The 20,884-nt window shown below is 39.0% G+C and overlaps 1 protein-coding gene across 1 annotated transcript in view; it reads right to left on the minus strand.

Annotated features, from left to right (window-relative positions):
• Positions 1-3,758: 3,758 nt before the first annotated feature.
• CDC37L1 (cell division cycle 37 like 1, HSP90 cochaperone) overlaps positions 3,759-20,884 on the minus strand; it is a 31,333-nt gene continuing 14,207 nt past the window's right edge. The window contains exons 4-7 of the mRNA XM_004600135.2: positions 18,093-18,208; positions 17,561-17,683; positions 13,594-13,758; positions 3,759-5,484 (exon numbers count right to left, since the gene is read on the minus strand). Coding sequence (XP_004600192.1) covers positions 5,392-5,484; positions 13,594-13,758; positions 17,561-17,683; positions 18,093-18,208 — 497 coding nt within the window. The 3' untranslated portion in view covers positions 3,759-5,391. The remainder of the gene's footprint in view (positions 5,485-13,593; positions 13,759-17,560; positions 17,684-18,092; positions 18,209-20,884) is intronic.

Here is a 20,884-nt window from a genome sequence, read left to right on the forward strand (position 1 = left end):
CTTCATCTCTCCTAACAGCTGCATAGTATTCCATTGTGTAGATGTATCAAAGTTTCTTTAACCAGTCATCTGTTTTAGGGCACTCGGGTTGTTTCCATATTTTGGCTATTTTGAACAGTGCTGCAATGAATATATAGGTACAGATGTCATTTCTACTGTGCTCTTTTGCATCCTCGGGATATATTCCCAGAAGTGGTATTTCGGAGTCATATGGAAGCTCAATTTCTAGTTTTTGAAGGACTGTCCATATTGTTTTCCAGAAAGGCTGGACCAGGGGCTGGAGTGATAGCACAGCGGGTAGGGCGTTTGCCTTGCACGCGGCCGACCCGGGTTCGAATCCCAGCATCCCATATGGTCCCCTGAGCACCGCCAGGGGTGATTCCTGAGTGCATGAGCCAGGAGTGACCCCTGTGCATCGCCGGGTGTGACCCAAAAAGCAAAAAAAAAAAAAAAAAAAAAAAGAAAGGCTGGACCAGTTGGCATTCCCACCAACAGTGAAAGAGCGTCCCTTTTTCCCTACATCTACGCCAGCACTGGTTCTGCTTTTGTTCTTTAGAATGTGTGCCAGTCTCTGGTGTGAGGTGATATCTCATTTGTTGTTTTGATTTGCATCTCCCTGATGACTAGCGATGTGGAGCATTTTTTCATGTGCCTCTTGGCCATTTGTATTTCTTTTTTGAGGAAACTTCTGTTTATTTCTTCTTCCCATTTTTTGATGGGGTTGGAGGTTTTTTTCTTATACGATTCTACAAGTGTCTTGTATATCCTGGATATTAATCCTTTATCAGATGGGTGTTGGGTAAATATTCTTTCCCATTCTGTGGGCTCTTTGTGTATAAGCAAACATAAACAAATGGGACTACATCAAACTAAGAAGCTTCTGCACTTCAAAAGAAACAGTGGCCATCAGGTCTACATCTACACTCTGCCTGGGTGAAGGAGCAGTCACCCTTCTGAGCTAGCTTCCTACCTTTTTTTAAGCAGGGAACTTAGGCAGAATGAGCTGATGTCCTAGAGCAGTCTAAGTACTGTATCTGAGGCGTGCAGCCTATGAAAAAAAACAATAATCTGTTTGCTACACAGAAATACTTTTGAAACTGAGTGCCCTTGGTCAGAAGCTCCAATGCCATAAAGCTAATGAGAACAGCGCCTCCACCCATTACCCTATTTTCGGAAGTATCAGTTATTTTGGTACACCGTTCATAAATAGAGTGTGCTGTGGAAAGCGCAAATATGCAGTAAGTGCTGTTAGAATTCTACTGTATTCTTCAATTCTATTTGAAATAGGTTAAATATTGGATCAAACTCCTAAACCCCAGTTCATAGCTACTTTTCCCCCAGCTAACTTACAGTGACATTCTAGCAAACAACAAAATACTGTGGACACAGTTTGTAATAGAACTTGTTAACAAGAAAATCATGGTAATTACAGAGTTCAAATTCTATTAAGTTGCAACTAAATGAATTTGTATATTAAAATATGTTGTGTTTTTTCATCAACAACAACAAAAATATCCTAGACACTAAAAGCCAATGAAATGGAAGTGGCTTTCCTTTGTCTTTATAATTTGACTTCAACTTTGAAGTTAAAATTTAAATATGTGGGGCTGGAGTGATAGCACAGCGGGTAGGGCGTTTGCCTTGCACGGGGCTGACCCGGGTTCATTCCCAGCATCCCATATGGTCCCCTGAGCACCGCCAGAGGTGGTTCCTGAGTGCAGAGCCAGGAGTAACCCCTGTGCATCGCCAGGTGTGACCCCCCCCCAAAAAAAAGTAAGTTTTAAATATGTATGTTTATCCCACCTTCTCCTCCTTTGTTGTTGCCACTAAAAGCCAATATGCTTTGTGGAATCCGTATCCCACTTTACCCACTTTTAAGAATGTGTGTGTGTGTGTGTGTGTGTGTGTGTGTGTGTGTGTGTGTGTGTGTGTGTGTACATTATCAGTCAGGAAACTGTTATGCCAAACCGTTGCATTTTGGAAGGATTTTACCAAAGTTCTACTTATTCTGGTGATGTGTCTGTCATACTTCATCAGAGGATTCTAAACTAAGGAATCAAGTTGTTTGAAAGATGTTAATGCCATCATGCACCACCAGTGACTCACACTTGAATGTGGTTTTATCAACACACAAACTGCAGTATTGGCGTCAAAGTGTTAAAGAAATAAAGTGAAGCATACAGACTTTTTTTTAAATCATTTTTATTATTAAGACAATATTAGAAAGTACCAGACTTCAAGTCTAATTCTTCAAGCTGCTGAAAATGGTTCTTCATTATCAGATGATTCAACTTTTATTCATCTTTGTATGTACTCCTGGCCCCTCCCATCAGCTTACACAGTTAAGTAAATACTTATTAAATGAATTAGGTTCTCAAAAAAACTGTGAACCAGTATATCGATGTCCAGTATAGATGGGAAAGAGGCACACAGGATTTAAGGATCTTATTGGAAGATAATCGCAAAATTGGAACGAAAAAGCCTGACCTCAACTCAAATTTCCCTTTCATCAATTTAAAAACTGAAACTGGCTGACTTTTAAGAACAGAAAATAAACATTTTTAATTTTTTCCCTGAAAATGCCCCAATATATCACTTAAAGATCAGGGTGCTTAAAAATCAACATTTTTTCCCTCCTGTAAGAAATTTAGCAGCATGTTCTATGGGCAGGCAGCATGTTAGTTCATCCTGCTAGTGTGAAAGGAGACTCAGTTTTTCTAACAAGTTTCAGATTCTGAGGATTAGGGATATTTTCAGAATCCATTAATTGTATATTTGTAGCACTGCCGCACTGTCATCCGTTGCTCATCGATTTGCTCAAGTGGGTACCAGTAACGTCTCCATTGTGAGACTTGTTACTGTTTTTGGCATATCAAGTACGCCACGGGTAGCTTGCCAGGCTCTACCGTGCAGGCAGAATACTCTTGGTAGCTTGCCGTGCTTCCCGAGAGTTACCGAGGAATCAAACCTGGGTCAGCCACGTGCAAGCCCTACCCGCTGTGCTATTGCTCCAGCCATTGTATATTTTGATGAGAATATAGTCCATTTATATCTCCTGGAAAATAATTTCAAATCAGTATGGCCGCCACTATCATTGATAAGTTGGCACTAGTAAGCATGAATTAGGTGGAGGAAGATTAGAAGGACTTTCTATCTTTACAAAAATTTAGGAAAAATTGTTGAATCTGAATAATTCCTTTAAAATACTGCTTAGGAAACAGAAAAGAGAATATTTCTCTTACAATTCTAATTACAAAATAAAAGCAAAATAAAAAGGATGGTAATTTACTGCTCAGACTGCTGAAATTTTGCTAAGCATGTAAAAACAGATTTAATTACAAATTATATCAATGGACCCTAAAATAACTAGTAAAACTTTCATATTCAAAAGTTAATTTGAAAGTAAATAGCCAAATTTTGAACAGTTATTCAATAATTCCTTTTAAGAAAATAGGACCAAAAACCTTTCAGGAATAGTGTACTCAGTTTGTTGACAATATTTCTCTCCTACTCTTTAGCTATTAATTCTTTTAAGAAAGCAAATGAAATTTAAAGTACCTTGGGTACTAACACTCAGATCCTGTGAAAAAGTGAAGTCAGATTTTTGTGACTACGGGGATTTTACTGTGTTCATTTTTTATTTCATAGAAAGGGGCAAACAAGAGCTTTTTCCAGAACAGTAAGAGAGAAAACACTTCTATTATTTGATCATTGATATTTAAAAAAAAAAAAAGTAGAGGCTGATGAATACTACTATATAAATTAGTATAACACTTTTATTAGAGTATATATTTATATCAAAAGCACAGAAAGTTTTATTCTGAAAATCAGGAAGATAGTGATGTTACAGAGATATTGTTCAGTAATTCCAGTCCATTTTTTATGGGTACTAAGTGTCTCATTTTCTGTTTAAAAAAAAGTGCAAATGAGGCCAAGGTCAGAGGCCTGATCACCATATGGGTTGATGCCTTAGCATTATTTGGTTTCTCAAGTTGAAACAAGTTTTCTAAATGTTCTACACATCTTAATGGGACTGAACCAGACTTTACCCAATACAAATCAAAGTCCATGATCCTGTAAATCATATTAATCCTCAAATAATGACAACATAAGTACTTTCATCTTATTTCAAATAAAAATGATTCACCAAATACCTCAACACATTTGAAGTGGTTTATATAGGAGTAATGTTTAGAAACATTTTGCGTTAACAGTTAAAAATGAAAAAAATAGTAAAAGGCATCATTACCAATAAGGGTGCTCAAACTCTTGAAACAAGCCAGTAGCTTGGTACACTGAGCTCAAACAAGACATCTCTTTTTTAAAAAGTCCTTGGGTACATCAGAATGAAACGACTGAAAATCAGATTCCTCATGTTTGATCTAATAAGCCATTAATATTCTTTTAAACTTTTTCCCTGAGAGATTCCCAGACTACATTTTGCAAAGAAACAGCATGCTTGAAGTTGGTTGGGATTGTTAAGAAAAAAAAAGTATCACTTTTAAGTCACCACTAATCCTCAATATTAAAAGATCAACAGAATAAAATCAACTACTAAGGAATACTGTTTTAGGAAGTTTGGTTTTTTACACCCTGGTTTTTGGGCCATACCCAACTATGCTCAGGGCTTACTCCTGGCTCTGTGCTCAGAGATCACTCCTGGCGATACTCAGGAGACCCATGTGGGGTGCTAGAGTCTGAACCCAGGTTGGCCATGTGAATGGCAAGCACCTTACCCACTGAACAATGGTCCAGATCCAGTTTTGAGGATACTGAGAAGGTAAATTAGTGTCTACATAATTTGATATAGTCATGAAGTTAACTGATGGTGTCGAAAAATACAAATTATTTTCAGGGTACTTTTAATTTGTTTATCCACCTTAATTTAGTAAGTAGATAATCAACTATTGATTTATTGCTTTTAATAGGATGAAATACCAGATTTGACAGCTAAATTAGCAATAGGATACAAGTACATTTTTCTCTTTAATCATTTTTGCAGAGTAGGACATGTACACATCCATGTAAAAAGAGACTGTAGCAGATGCCTCCTAGAATCAACCAGTTCTTGTAAACAATCACATTTGTGCAGATTTTCATACTTTGATTCCAAAATTGAGAACAGTAAGATTAAAGGCAAATTTAGTAGCCAAAATAAAAAGTCCAGTTTCATGTCCCACAACATATGGTACCACTCCTTTCTTCAGGGAAAAAAAAAAAAACCTAGCAGCACATAAAAAAAATTTACAAAATGTTTTCAGTACTCTTTTTCCCCTCTCATCAAAAACCAAACAAAAATAAAGTGCAGCACCCATAAAAGTGTCAAGAAAATAGCCAAGTTCTTCCTTTCTTGTAACAAAATAGCACTTGGCCTCAGCAGTCTTAACCAATTTATACAGTGTCCATCATTTTAGGTTCATCATCTTCTTTATGTACCACTGAATTTAAACTGCAGTTGATAGAATACTGAAGATAATCTGAATTCTGGGGGTGTAAAGGACAGGGGAAAAAAAATGTAGAATTAATTTTATGCCAGTAAGTACAAATACATATTTAATTTCACATTCACTGTTTCTCTGCAGTTTAGCTAGGTAAAGGGGAAAAAAAGACTTATAAGCACCCAATTCAGAGAGACATCTTAAAGACAATGATACGTAAAAAATACCAGAAAGCCATTACGGTTTCATTAAACAAAACTGTTCACTTAATCATTATACAAAATGACATCTTCCATGTGATTATGTACACAGCAATTACTTAAAATATGGCTTTAAAGGCCAGAGAGTACAGGGGTAGGGTGCTTGCCTTGTTCATGGCCAACTGGGGTTCAATCCCCGGTCCCCTGAGTCCCACCAGGAGTGATTCCTGAGCACAGAGCAGGGAGTAAATCCTGGGCACCTCTGGGTGTGGCCCCCAAACAAACAAAAAAGGCCTTATGTCAACAATATATTTTCAAGATTTCCATTTAATACAACAGTAAATACTAAAAACACAAAATACTTGATAAGGAAAAAATTCCATTTACTAAATGAAAGTCATTGCTATTTTTAAGCTTAACTTTGCTTTCACAAAGGTTAAAAACAAACTAACAAGGAGAAGGAATATGTTAATTATTTGAAAGGTTCTTAAAATCCAAATTTCCAAACACCAGTCTCTGGCTAAAAACTTTGGGGTGCCCTCTGGAGCAAAGTGGGCCAAGTCCCCACCCAACCATTGCCACTGGCCCAACTTGACTCTTCTCAACTAATCTCTGCAGAGACACCAAACCCATGAAAATTCCAGGTACACCAGTTTTCAGGGGTGTGGCCTCCAGGGCGGCATGCCCAGAAAATCAACCGAAGGAACTGCAAGACCCCCCCACACCTCCTTGGCCAAGGTGCCCCCTGCAAGCACCCAGGCCAGAGTGGATCCCCGGCAAGTTTTAGGACTGCATCAGAAGTGGGACTTTAATCCAGCTCAGGCACCAACTCGGCCAACTCCCTAACAGGTACAGCTCGGCAGAAGGTGTGGCCTCAGGGGCACCCGCAGTTATTTTCCCCTTTCCCAACACTTTGGTCTCATATCTCAATCTCCTTTACCTAATTCAGAGGAGGACAGTCTGACTGTCACAAACACATTACGCTAATAGTTCAGTACCCTATTCCAAGCTCACCAAAATAAATGTGAACACAAGAACCCGAACAAATCTAATATAAAAGACCACATCTTGGGGCTGGCGCAATAGCACAGCAGGTAGGACGTTTGCCTTGCATGCGGCCAACCTGGGTTCGAATCCCAGCATCCCATATGGTCCCTTGTGCACCTCCAGGAGTAATTCTGAGTGCAGAGCCAGGAGTAACCCCTGTGCATTGCTGGGTGTGACCCAAAAAGAAAAAAAAAAAAAAAAAGAACACCTCTTCTGGAGCTGCACTAGAGGGCTCACATAAGTCACAGAGGAGCACAAAAGAGGAAGTTAATATTCTAGAAGGGTAAAAAGGTGATCACTACACTATCAACCGAGCTCAACAGAATCCTTTCTCAGAGCAAGAGGGGGACACTGGTAGTGAGCGAGTGGGTCCCACTTCTATATTACCACAGCAAGATGAAGAAACAGCATAAATCACCACCACAAGGAGTGGATGAAGAAGAGTCCAGAATTCTCAGTAGGGAACACTGACAAATACAATCTCTCCGATAAAGAATTCAAGATGAATTCTTTAGATAAAATGAAACAAAATGAGCTGAAATGTTGAGGATGCTTAACGAATTCAAAGAAACGGTGGAACAGGCATCCAGTAAATTAGAGGAGGACATGAAAGAAACAGTGGAACAGACATCCAATAAAATACAGGAAGAAGTGAGAGCAGAAATAAGCTACAAATAGAAGTGTCACTAATAAAGGATTCAGTAGATGAAATTAAAAACTCAGTGGGCGCCCTCAACAGTAGAATGACCAGACAGAGAATTCTGGTCTTCTTGGAGTGGGGGTGGGCAACCTCCTCCCACCCCAGAACTTTCTGAAGCCCTGCCACATCCCACACCCACCCTCACTTAAGCACATCAGCCCGGTTCTACAGATCCTGTAACTCCAGGAGCACTGACACCTGCAAATTTCACAACACTGGCACACCAAATTAGAAGTAAAAGTAACATAGCAGCCAATTAAGCTCAATAAACAGAAACAGTAACACAGAGGCTCAACTAACAACAGCCTAGTAAACCCCCAGACAAGGACTTGATGATTTCATGGTGAGAGATAACAATTTTCACAAGCTTTCTTTTAATGAACTAGTTTATAATAATTCCATTAGCCATTTAGTTGTAACAAGCAATATAAAATAAATAAATTAGTGCCTGCTAAGGGAGGAGACATGGAGGGGAGTGTGGAAAAATGGGAACAAAATGGAGGGAAGGGAATGTCACTCTGGTAGTGGGATTGGAATTTGAACTCTGAAGACCTTAAATGTATTACGAACAACTCTGTAAACCACAGTGTTTAAATAAAGTTTTTTTAAAAATTAAAAAAAAATTTGGTTGTTTTGTTTTGGGGTCACACCCGGCAACGCTCAGGGCTTTCTCTTAGATCTGCTCTCAAAAAATTACTCGTGGGAGACTGTTTGGGATGCCAGGGATTGAAACTGGGTCAGCTACATGCAAAGCAAACATCTACCTTCTGTACTACTGTTCCAGCCCCATTAAAAACAATTTTTTGACTGCAAAAAAACCCAAATTACCAAGAAAAAAAGTGTGTGGGGGAAAGAACTAGGCACTCTTTTAATCCATTTGAAAAATTTACAACAGGGGCTGGAGTGATAGCACAGTGGGTAGGGTGTTTGCCTTGCACGTGGCCGACCCGGGTTCGAATCCCAACATCCCATACAGTGACCTAAGCACCGCCAGGGGTGGTTCCTGAGTGCCCAGCCAGGAGTAATCCCTGTACATTGCTGGGTGTGACTCAAAAAGCAAAAAAAAAAAAAAAAAAAAGAACAAAAAAATTCACTTTTTATATTTTAAAGAATAATATTGATAAAAATATTATTAAAACACCATGACTCGGATGTATAAAATGAGGCCTCCATTGCTATGCCACTGGATACAACGCCAGGCTGTTTTCACTTGTAGCACCCCAGAGGGGGGCGGGTGAGAACCCTCCCTGCCCCAAGGGATCCAGCCCTGGCAGCTGACCTCCACTACCCAACCGGCGCCACACTCCAGGCTGCTTTCCAGATGCTCCGGCCGAGCCTCACACATGAATGAAGTCCCACAGAACCCAGATAATGCGGATTATAAGATACTTCCTAACCATTTTCCATAATTACCACACCATATTTGATTGAGTTCAGACAGTAGGCAACAAATCATAGAATAATACATATACACACACATATATATACACACATATATTTTATGTATACACACACACACACACACACACACACACACATACCTCTCAGAGAACCTGGCAAGCTACCGAGAGTATCCCGACCGCATGGGCAGAGCCTGGCAAGCTACCCATGGTGTGAATTCAATAGGCCAGAAATAGTAATGATAAGTCTCATTCCCCTGACCCTGAAAGAGTCTCCAATCATTGGGAAAGACGAGGAAGGAGAGGCTGCTAAAATCTCAGGGCTGGGAGGAATAGAGACATTACTGGTGCCCGCTCGAGTAAATCGACAAACAACAGGATGACAGCGACAGTGACTGGGATGTACAGGGACAACCTTAGTTTTTGTTATGCATAAGAACTTCCAAAAACCTCCAGAACCCAGCCACAGCCATGTTCAAGGCTACTCTCCACATGCTCGGATAAGCCTCACTCATGAAGGAACTGACAGAGGAACCCAGGTATGTGGGACCCGTGGCTGAGATCTCCAAGCCAGCTTGGATTGGGACTGGGCCTCCTCTACCCAGATCCCCTGTTTTCCAGTAGCTTGGCAGTCACACCCACAAACTGCCCCTGGCACCATGTAATCTCATCAATGGCAAAGATCCAGAGACTATAAAACAAAGATCCTGGAAGAGAGTAACGCAGAACCTCCTACCCCTGAGCCAGGCTGTTTTCACCCGGGCCCCTCAGAGTGGGGTAGGTTGAGTTTCCCTCCCCACCCAAGCAGATTGCCGGCAGCCAAAAACCTCCAGAACCCAGCCACAGCTATGCTCAAGGCTACTCTCCACATGCTCGGACAAGCCTCAATCATAAAGGAACCGACAGAGGAACCCAGGTATGCAGGATCCGTGGCTGAGATCTCCAAGCCTGCTCGGATAGGAACTGGGCCTCCTCCACCCAGATCCCCCGTTTTCCAGTAGCTTGGCAGTCACACCCACAAACCGCCTCTGGTGCCAAGTAATGTCATCAACAGCTAACATCCAGAGACTATAAAAACAAAGCTCCCACAAGAGAGCAATGCAGAATCTCGTACAACAGAGCCTTGCAAGCTACCCGTGGTGTATTCGAGATGTCAAAAACAGTAACAATGATGGGCCTCATTTCCCTGACCCTGAACGACACAGGGATGAATGAGATGTTACTGGCTCCCGCTCAAGCAAATTGATGAGCAACAGGACAACAGTGATACAGTGATAAGAACTTCCTGAAAACAGGTTTTCAGTAATACATACACACACACACACACACACACACACACACACACACACACACACAGAGTTTTTAATTTGTTTTGGGGCCATAACCAGCTATGCTCAGGGATCACTCCTAGAGACTCTGGGGACCATTTGGGGTGCTGGGTATCAAAATTAGGTCAGCCCCAGAATCCCTAAGGTACACTGAAGATAAGGTCGGCAAAACCCTCCACGACATTGAAGCCAAAGGTATCTTCAAAGCTGACACGCCACTGGCCAAGCAAGTGAAAACAAAGATAAATAAATGGGACTATCTCAAACTAAGAAGCTTCTGCAACTCAAAAGAAACAGTGACCAAAATACAAAGACAATCTACAGAATGGGAAAGGATATTTATGCAGTACCCATCCGATAAAGGGTTGATAACAAGGGTATACAATGCACTGGTTGCACTCCACAAGAAGAAAACTGCCAACCCAATCAAAAAATGGGATGATGAAATGAACAGAAACTTTTCCAAAGAAGAAATCCGAATGGCTGAGAGGCACATGAGAAAATGTTCAACATCACTAATTATCAGGGAGATGCAGATCAAAACAACAATGAGATATCATCTCACACCACAGAGACTGGCCCACATCCCAAAAAACAAAAGCAACAGGTGTTGGCGTGGATGTGGGGAGAAAGGGACTCTCCTTCACTACTGGTGGGAATGCCGACTGGTTCAGCCCTTTTGGAAAACTATATGGACGATTCTCAAAAAGTTAGAAATTGAGCTCCCATTTGACCCAGCAATACCACTCCTGGGAATATATCCCGGAGAGGCAAAAAGGTATAGTAGAGATGACATCTGCATTTCCATGTTCATTGCCGCTCTGTCTACAACAGCCACAATATGGAAAAAACCAGAGTGCCCGGAAACAGATGATTGGCTAAAGAAACTCTGGTATATTTACACAATGGAATACTACGTAGCTGTCAGAAAACATAAAGTCATGAAATTTGCATATAAGTGGATCAACATGGAAAGTATCATGCTGAGTGAAATGAGTCAGAAAGAAAGAGACAGATATAGAAAGATTGCACTCATATGTGGAATATAAAGTAGCTGAGAGGTACAAGCTTACAATGTTGCGATTCCTGGCAGACATTTCTCTGGACTTAATTACTAGATACTAAAATACAGAAATCCAAAACTACGCTGCTGCTAGTGCGGCCTCCTGACTTCATATCTCTTCATTCTCAGCAATGGAAAACAAATTACCAAATGCTTTCTTTTCAGCAGATCGACTTTAGGGGGGAGAAACTCCAAATCAATAATAGTGAATTTTTTTTGTTGAAGTATTGAATGTAATCAAAGTAAAGTGAAAGTAAAGTGAAATTTACCAGTTATACATGAGGGGTGGGGGGCTGGGGAGGGAGTTGGGGGGAAGGGGGGAGGTATATCATCATTCTTGGTGGTGGAATATGTGCACTGGTGAAGGGATGGGTGTTTGAGCATTGTATAACTGAGACTTTAACCTGAATGCTTTGTAACTTTCCACATGGTGAATTAATAAAAGAATTAAAAAAAAATAAAAAATAAAAATAAATAAATAAATAAAGATTGAAGGAAAAAAAATTAGGTCAGCCATATACAATGCAAATGTACTACCTGCTGAACAATCTGAACAATCTTTCTGGCTCCCATAATGATATTTTAATATGTATCTTTTCCCTTGGGCACAGCAGGTAGGGCATTTGCCTTGCACGCGACTGACCTGGGTTCGATTCCTCCACCCTCTTGGAGAACCCAGCAAGCTACCGAGAGTATCTCCCCCATACAGCAGAGCCTGGCAAGCTACCCATGGTGTATTCGATATGCCAAAAACAGTAACAACAAGTCTCACAATGGAGACATTACTGGTGCCCACACAAGCAAATCAATGAGCAACGGGATGACAGTGATACAGTGATCTTTCCCCTCATGTTTAGAATCAATAGCATTCAAAAATCCCTTTTATTCATTGCATTCATTATGTAACATTATTTGTTTTAGGATATTTACAGGTTGTACCTGACAGGACTTAGTCCCTCAATTCCCTTGGACAGAATTCTTTACTGTGGTGGGGTAGGGATGTTGTGGCTCAAGTGGCAGAACCTTGCCTGTGTGAGGTCTGCATTCAATCTCCAGTATAAACAAGCCTAAGCATCACCATCTTTGGCTGATTGTTGCCCCCATAATAACAAATTTTATAAAATACTTTTTATGGCGGGGGGACAACGACAGTCCTAGGAATCAAATCCAGGGCTCTACTTCTGAACTACAACTCCAGACCCCTCCTTGCCTTGACCCCAACCTCTAAACCCCCCCCCACACACACACAAAACAACTGTGGATTAGTTCTAAAAAAATCGAAGATTATAACCGAATTTAAACAACATGAGACCATCTAAAGGACAAACAAGAGAAATACTGCATTCATGTCTAATGAACAGCATTATTATTATTTAAAAAATCTTAGACTTTTGATCCTTGAGAGTATTTGTGGCTGAGGAGAATATGACAAACTGTTTCCCTTAAATTGTATTTCATCTCCCTCTTTTGTTTAAGAAACACACTTCTGGGGCTCAAGGACTACTGCTCTGAGCTCTGTGCTCTATACTCTGTACTCAAGGGTCAGCCAGCAGTGCTTGGGTACTAGGACCTTCAGTATGCAAAGCAGTACTTGGTCCACTGTGCTATATCTTGGACTGTAAATCTTCCCTTTTGTCCACAATACATGCAACCAGAACAGTGAAATTATAGAGACATAAAATCAGGATACTGAAAAGCTCAGTTCCTATCCTTTATGAGGTTAAAAAAAAAAAGTGTTTTCTTCACATTCTTTTCTAAACAGGATTCCCCTTTCCTAAAGGTGATGTGTAGAAAACATTTTAAATGGCCATTAAAGCAGGTCTGAAAATTGTGGGGTCAGGAAATGAGAAATGAGTAGAATCTACTAAAATACTTCTAAAATCTGAAATGGGTAATGATTTACTAAAGATAACAAGATAATTTCATGCTAGTGACATGTTTTTCTATTTACCAGAAAACAGCTTAGCATGAACTAATGTGTAATAAAAATGTACCCGGTGTACAACAGTAACATTTAACAATATTAAATCATCCAATAGATCAGACTGGTTGCTACTGTATTCATGCTTTGAGACTTGTTGATCTTAATAAGTCCCTAACAATATAGTTCTACTCAAAACGTAGTCTAACTCATATGCCATCCTGAGACATAGTAACTAGTGATCAGCAGATAACACTATCCTTCAGGATGCTAAGGTACAAATCATCTCTTCTGTATTTAAGAAAGTGGAATTGGATGTCTCTTTAAATACCTAAAAGATGAAAGAGAATCAGTGCCAAAACATGGTACAAAATGAAACTCAAAGTTTCCTTGTGAGGCAAGAATGTTTAAAACAGCCACACATATATTACATATAATAGACAAAAGAATAAAAAAATACTACTATGTTAATGAAATATTTACTTTTAGAACTTACCTGTGGTAAAGATTCTAATAAACCTATAGATCCAACACCAGAATGGGGAACATGATTTTGAACTATCATAGGTTGAAAATTTGGTGATTGAGAGTAGAGTCTGACTCTTGACTTGAAGGCTTCAAGTTCATTTTTGAATGCTTCGAAATAACCTTCTTCCTCTGCCTAAAAACAAAAAATAAAGACATATTTTCCAAGAATTCCATACCACACAGTAAATTCTAGCAAGCATATATAGCAAGGCAAAAAGTTGAAATGCAAATCTCACTAGTTCCTTCTCAGATTTTCTTGCTCTTTTTCCCTCTGCTTAATCAAAGTAAAAACAAAACTGAGAAAACTCTTTTTTACACACACACATGCACACACACACAGATAACACACATATAAAAAAGAAAGTATTCCCTGGATTTCTAGCATGATGCAAAATAGCCATCATTTAACCACTAATTCATTCTGCCGTCAAACTTCTACCAAGAAATACTCCTAAAACCTTTCAAATCTCAGCTGCAGAATGTCCTCACCCCGTACCAGGCTGTCTTCACTGGGGCACCTTGGAGCATGGCAGGTTGAGTTTTCCTCCCCAACCCAAGCAGAACCCTAGCAGCCGAAAACCTACAGAACCCAACCACTGCCATTCCAAGGCTACTTCCACATGCTCGGATGAGCCTCATCCAAGAAGGGATGAACCTCACCCAAGAGGGGATGAACCTCACCTAAGAGTGGACCAGCAGAAAAACCCAGTATGCGGGAATCCAAGACTGAGATCTCCAAGCTCACTTGGATCAGGACTGGGCCTCCTTCCCCCAGTTCCCCAGTTTTCCAGTAGCTTGGCAGTCACACCCACAAACTGCCCCCCGGCGCCATGTAATCTCACCAATGGCCAAGACCCAGGGACTATAAACTAAAGTTCCCGGAAGAGAACAATGCAGAATTTCCTGCAGTGTGAGGCCACACTTGAGGCTGCACAACATCTTACACTCTATCTCACTTATCAAAAGCAGCATGTATTTGTTTGGTTTTAACATACTTGCTTGTATTCTCTTATCTATGGGCTTAAATGGCTCCAGAATGAAATACAACAACCTTCACACACTTTCCTTCTATTGTGGTGGGAAGATGCTCACTGGGGACTGGTGTTTGAATATTATCTGTAATGAACTATTGTGAACTATTTTATGAAAATAAAATATATATATAAATATTTTTTAAATCTCCTCGGTTAATAAGGTAGTACTAGTACCTACTTTAAGTTATTTTCCAACCATATAGTCCCTTGTAAAAGTCATGAAAATCAAATAAAACAACATAAACATGTTGACACCGTCAATCAGTGGTTCATACCTGACTGAATGTGGTTTGATTAACACAAATCATAGTACCACTGTCAAAGTGATGACCATCATAATAGAAAACCATTAAGAATCTTAGTTAAGTATAGTATCGTCTTTATATTTAATGTAAACAAAAAAGTTATGTAAGGGGAGCTCCTTCCAATGATGTAAAATATAGGCAAAATTCTTGATAAGATCTATTGGGATTAGCCTCCATTATTAATGTTTAAGAATGGCACAATCAGAGGCCAAAGAGATAGAGCAGTGGGTTGGATGCTTGCCTTGCATGCATCTGACCAGGGTTCAATCTCTTGCACCCCATATGATCCTCCGAGCCCCACCAGGAGTGATCTCTGAGTGCAGAGCCAGAAGATGGGTGTGGACCCAAAACAAAAAGAATGGCACAGGGCACATCATGCAACACTAACAGAACAGTCCCCCTGCACTCCCTCTCTGCTCCCTCCCTCCCTCCCTTCTTCCCTTTTCTTTACTCTTATAGGTCCACTTAACTACCATGTTCTTTTTCTTAAGTTTAGTTTTAAATTGAAGAGCCAGATAAAAATCTATGGATTAGTTATTGTCTTTAACATCCACAAATATAATGTAATTTATTATAATACTAATTTTTCTTTTTATAAATATAGGAATTATTTATATTGCTTAGTTCTTGTGTTTGAAATTTATAAAGCACTTTATGACTGGGCCAGAGAGATAGTAGAGAGGGCAGATGAGGCGCAGCTGAGAGATAGTAGAGAGAGCTGGGGAGGGGCAGCAGAGATAGTATAGAGAGCAGGTGAGGAGCATGTGCCTTCTATAATGGTCCCCTGAGCATCATCAGGAGTTAAGTCCTGAGCACAGCTGGGTGTGGCCACAAAAAACAAACAAACAAAAAAACATGACAAAACAAAAAAAACTCTAATGACATATATTTTAACTAATACTGGATATTTTATTCTGTGACTTCTTTTTTCCCTTATCCATAATAACACTATTTTACCAAATGTATATATAAAAATTCATTTTGTTAATAGGTATTTGGGTTGTTCCTATTTTTTTTGAAACTATGAACAACGCTAGTGTGAGCAATATGGTATCTAGTACATAATACTCCTTCACACACCTGAAAATTATTGAGGAACCTAAAAACAAAATCACTATTTGTGTACAGTGTATTTAAATTTTTTATTTTATTCAATTTTTATTTTATTCAATATTTAAAATGTTTTTTAAATTAGTGGTTTTTAAAATTCCTGTTTTCATTTCTAACAGCAAGTACTGACAGATACATCATACATAAACATAAAAAGTTAATCATGAATAACTTTTTAATAATGTAATTCACGGTGATTCAATAAAAAAAGTTTAAACTAAAATATAAGAATAATAAACCCATGACATGGGTGATGCTTATGACATTAAAAAAAATCTTTTTAAACAAAAATTTTATTGAGATGCCTGGCTTACTAGAAGATAAGGTGGATTTACACATCAGCTTTTACCTAACTGGTCTTTGTTATATTCTCAAGAAAATGACAGTGAAAATAGCACATAATATCATAGTAATTATGAAAATAATTTCTACTCAGAATTCCTGAAAGGGTCTGTGCATGATTCTCCAGTGCCCTGAACTTTATGCTGAGAAATTTACTCTCTAGGGTACATACCTAGGAGAATTTCTGGGAATGAATATTTGTTCAACTTTACTAGGAAATTTTCCACAGTAATCCATCAATACTCCCACACTGTATTGATGTGGATTTTTCACTTCTTCAACAACACCTTGAAATTACAAATTTGGGAGGGGCAGAGGGAAGTAGTAAGGGCCTCCCAAGCAGTCATAAGGGGCTAGCGGTTGGGTTATTCCCAGTGATACTCGGGATAGCAGTGCAGGCCTAATGGTTCAATACATTGATATGGTGCTGCTCAGCCCCGAGGTGCTAGGCATCACTAGTGTGTCCCTGGTAGTGCGAGATAGTACTAGAGCAGGGATGAGGGGATAGGTAGTGTCAGGAATCAAATTCAGGGACTAGCGCGCGCCAGGCATATGGTTCCCACATTTTAAGCTACCTTCCCAGTCCAAAAAACACCTAGCACATCACATGATTCTACACATTTGAATACCTATTACTTTTTTCACATTATAGCACTTTGTCAGATTAACAATTAAATAAATGTCTTTTAATTGCTACACGTCTACATGTGTCACAAGTTTTTTTTTTAATTTGTCCTCTGTAGAATATTATGTTGTCTCCTATTTTGTTATTACAAAAATTTGATTTCTCACTATACTGAGCATATGAGGATAGTATGTAATCATTTCAACACTGTCTCCTTAGCATCTTACATAGTTGTCCTTTGCACTGGTACCCAATGTCTATTTATTGATGGAACAGAACAGTGAATATACACATTTCTTCTAAATGGGTCTTAATTTTACATACATTCTTTAGTACGGTGTAATATAATAGATCTGTTAAGTTTAAATTAGCACGAAACCAGAAGTAAAAACTTCACACTATAAAATCTACAAAGAATTTAACCCGTGTTATCCTGGTTGAAGGGTTTGCTTTTATGCATCAACTAAAGAGGTCTTTGCTGAGGTCTAATTTTCCCATTAAATGATACCAATTACTTACTTTGGCTTTCTGGAAAAATAAACGAAAACACCCTCTTGGATCCACATTACAGTTTTTGGCCATTTCCATAATAAACTGCATTACAACAGCTTGATGTGCTATTTGTTCCATCAGAGCTCCTTTCTGAAAATAGATAAAAATTGTAAGAAATACCTCTGCAATCTCTTTGTGACTGTCTCAAGTGTGTATGTGTGGTGTGTGGTGTGTGTGTGTGCACGCGTGCGCATGCATGCTATGCGAATTGAATCCAGGGTCTCAGATATGCAATGCATATGCTCTACCAATGACTTATATAATTAATACTGTGATTACTATTTGGGTTTTAATCTAATAGGCAAAAAGAATAAAAGGTTGCAATATATGGGGTAAGGAAATGGGAGCAGGTAAGGCAGATTAAGAAAATGTTTTCATAACTCACTGAAATAAGTTAAAAGTAATTCCCACAGTAAACTTAAGTAGGTATGATGAAAAACAACAAATGATAATTTCATCTAATGCTTCTTGCTTTAATTTATCTAGGTTCACACAATACCTGTTCAGCTTCTAGATGAAAACACCATAAAATAAGATATTTAGCAGTTTCTTCACATACAAGATAAGGATGGTCAGATAAAAATCTTTGACTATCATCCCATCGACTCAACATACCTGTAAAAAAGAAACCATGAATGTCAAAGGCTTTCCTTTTGTAAGTGAAAAATTGAATTTTAAATGATTCTCTTTAAAGATAGTTTTTAGCACAATAATGTGTTCAAGTAGAAAGTAAACAAAAAGGTTTCTTTTTTAAAAGCAATATCCATTATACAACAAATAGCTTCCATAAATCACTGAATGTCTTATTTTTAATAACAGGTAAGGTTAAAGCAAAGTGATTTGCTTAAAGATTTAAACAAATCTTGGCTGGGGATGCAGCTCAGTGGTTGAACACTTGTCTTGCACATGTGAGGCCCTGGATTTGGGTTTGAAATCCTGCACTCCTCTGCAACACCCCTCCCCCACCGTACCCCTACTCCACACCCAAGTTCCTTTGGGGCTGAAAAGATAGCTTTGTGCCAAGGGTATACGTCTTTCGCATCCTCAGCACAAGTATCTCCAGGTATAGCCCTGGATGCCTAAATACTGCCAGATGTGATCATGCTGGCCTAGCACCTCTTAAGCCAAGCCATTGCCACACTGCCGGGTCAAGCACTAAACCAAGTATTGCTGGGAAAGGCTCCAGAGCCTCAGCACTGTTTGGGAGGTTCACTGAGCCAGATCCCTTACCCTCGCTGCTAAATTATTCACTCAAGTGACAAGGAGACAGCTCAAGCTTAGAGCACCACCACTGGGTATTGCACCAGTGTACCCCAAGGTCCCAACACCAAACTAACAACCCTGCACAGCAGGGCTGAACATCAGTGGGAGTGGCTGTGGGCTTCTCAGAATCACTGCATGTGGCCACTACTACAAAAAATTATTTTAGGGGCTGGAGCACAGAGGGTAGGGAACTTGCTTTGCATGCAGCAAACCTGGGTTCAATCCTCAATCCTCCGCACCCCTTATTGTCCCCTAAAGCCTGCCTGGAGTGATCCCTGAGGGGAAAGCCAGAAGTAAGATGGAGCCCCACCAGATACAGACAAACATACAAATAAACAAACAAAAAAACCTCAAAATTTGACTTGATCTGGGAGTGACCAAAGTTTGGGGCAAACTAAGAGTGCTGGTCTTCCTGAGGTAGAGTGACAATAGATTACTTCCAAAAGAAATTATTCACAGAATACAGTATTTCTTAATCTTTGTCAATGCAGTATTTACAAAGACTAAGAAATTGAAACCTCAAGAAATGACACTAAGCTAGCAAGAGAAGATTCAGGAAAAATAACATTATCTGTAAATTATTGTCTAAGGTAGTGGTGGAGATTCTTGGGCAATTTGGCCTTGGTGAGGTGTAGTGACAAAACCATAAACAGTAATATTAAACCATGTTAACTTAAATTCTAACAAAATAATACAGAACAAATGAACATGGGAGGAAGTCTAAGAGAAAATGGTAAACTTTTGTCAGTAAAGGAAACCAATCCAATAGTGTAATATATTTTAATAGTAATATACTTTAAATATATCAGTCAAGTTAACCTTTTACTCATGTTTATATGCACAGAAAACAAATGGCAGCCGTTTTGTTTCAAAAGATCAAACTAATGCAGAGTACTGATTATGGGCTTTCATCTTTATTCCAATTGATAAAAATTGTGAACAGACAGTCTGTATCAACTGAGAAATAATGAAATCAGTTAAGTATTTTACAAAAAAATCTACCAGAAAAAAAATATCAGCCAGTCAGTTTCCCATCTGAATATAACAATATTAGCTGTAGACATTTTAGACTCATCCAAGAAGTCTGGACATTTTGAACCATCATGGGAATCTTACAAGTCTCAATAGTTGGCAGGACATCTTCCCTCTAGATACAAAATAAACTTTAAAGTTTCATATGAAAACACAAAGAAAACTGAGAAAAAAATGTATTACCAAGAAAATGCATTTAGCAATACATAGGAATCTACTTAAAATAATTTTTCCCCATGTTAAAAATGAGCATTTTAACCATTTTCCCAAAGAATTGTAAGTTTTGATAGTTATTTTGCAACATTCTTGATGTAGTGACTGAGTAGTTGATTAAACTATGAGAAACTAAGTGTGATTACTTAAAACTACTCAAATTAAAGAGTTAACAAAGTTCTGAGGAAAAAAATCTAAAGAAAACATAATTTTAATTTATTTTGCCCAAAGTCAAAACCTAAATCCTATGAAGCACTTTTGCCTTAGCTTTGTCATATTTCAGAAGTAGACATGCTTTCAAACATGCCCAGGGAATACTACTAATGCTTATTTCTCCATGGCAGCATCAAGACACCAAAGCATTAAAATCCTATCCATTTTTGGTTATTTTTGCAACAAAGATATTATGAAAGAGCAGGTGATACTTGTCGGTGCCATGAAACAAGTATGATTAAATGTTATAGTTTTAAAACTTAACACTGGAAACAAGACTAATAGGAGGTTGATCAGTTCTTCCTGATCTGAGAACTATCATTTGATTCTAAAAATGAATATGAGGGAGGAGATATAGTACAGCAGGTAGGGCACTTTCCTTGTATGCAGCCCACCCTGCATACAATTCATTCAATCCCCCATATTTCACATGGTCCCCGGAGCTCTCCATCAGGAGTGATCCTTGACTGCAGAGCCAGGAATAATCCCTAGGCACTGCTGAGTGTGGCCCCCAAACAAACAAACAAACAAATACATACCAGGTCTGCCAGGTGTGGCCTCAAACCAACA

This window comes from Sorex araneus, chromosome 1 (genome assembly GCF_027595985.1).
Source record: "Sorex araneus isolate mSorAra2 chromosome 1, mSorAra2.pri, whole genome shotgun sequence".
NCBI lineage: Eukaryota > Metazoa > Chordata > Mammalia > Eulipotyphla > Soricidae > Sorex > Sorex araneus.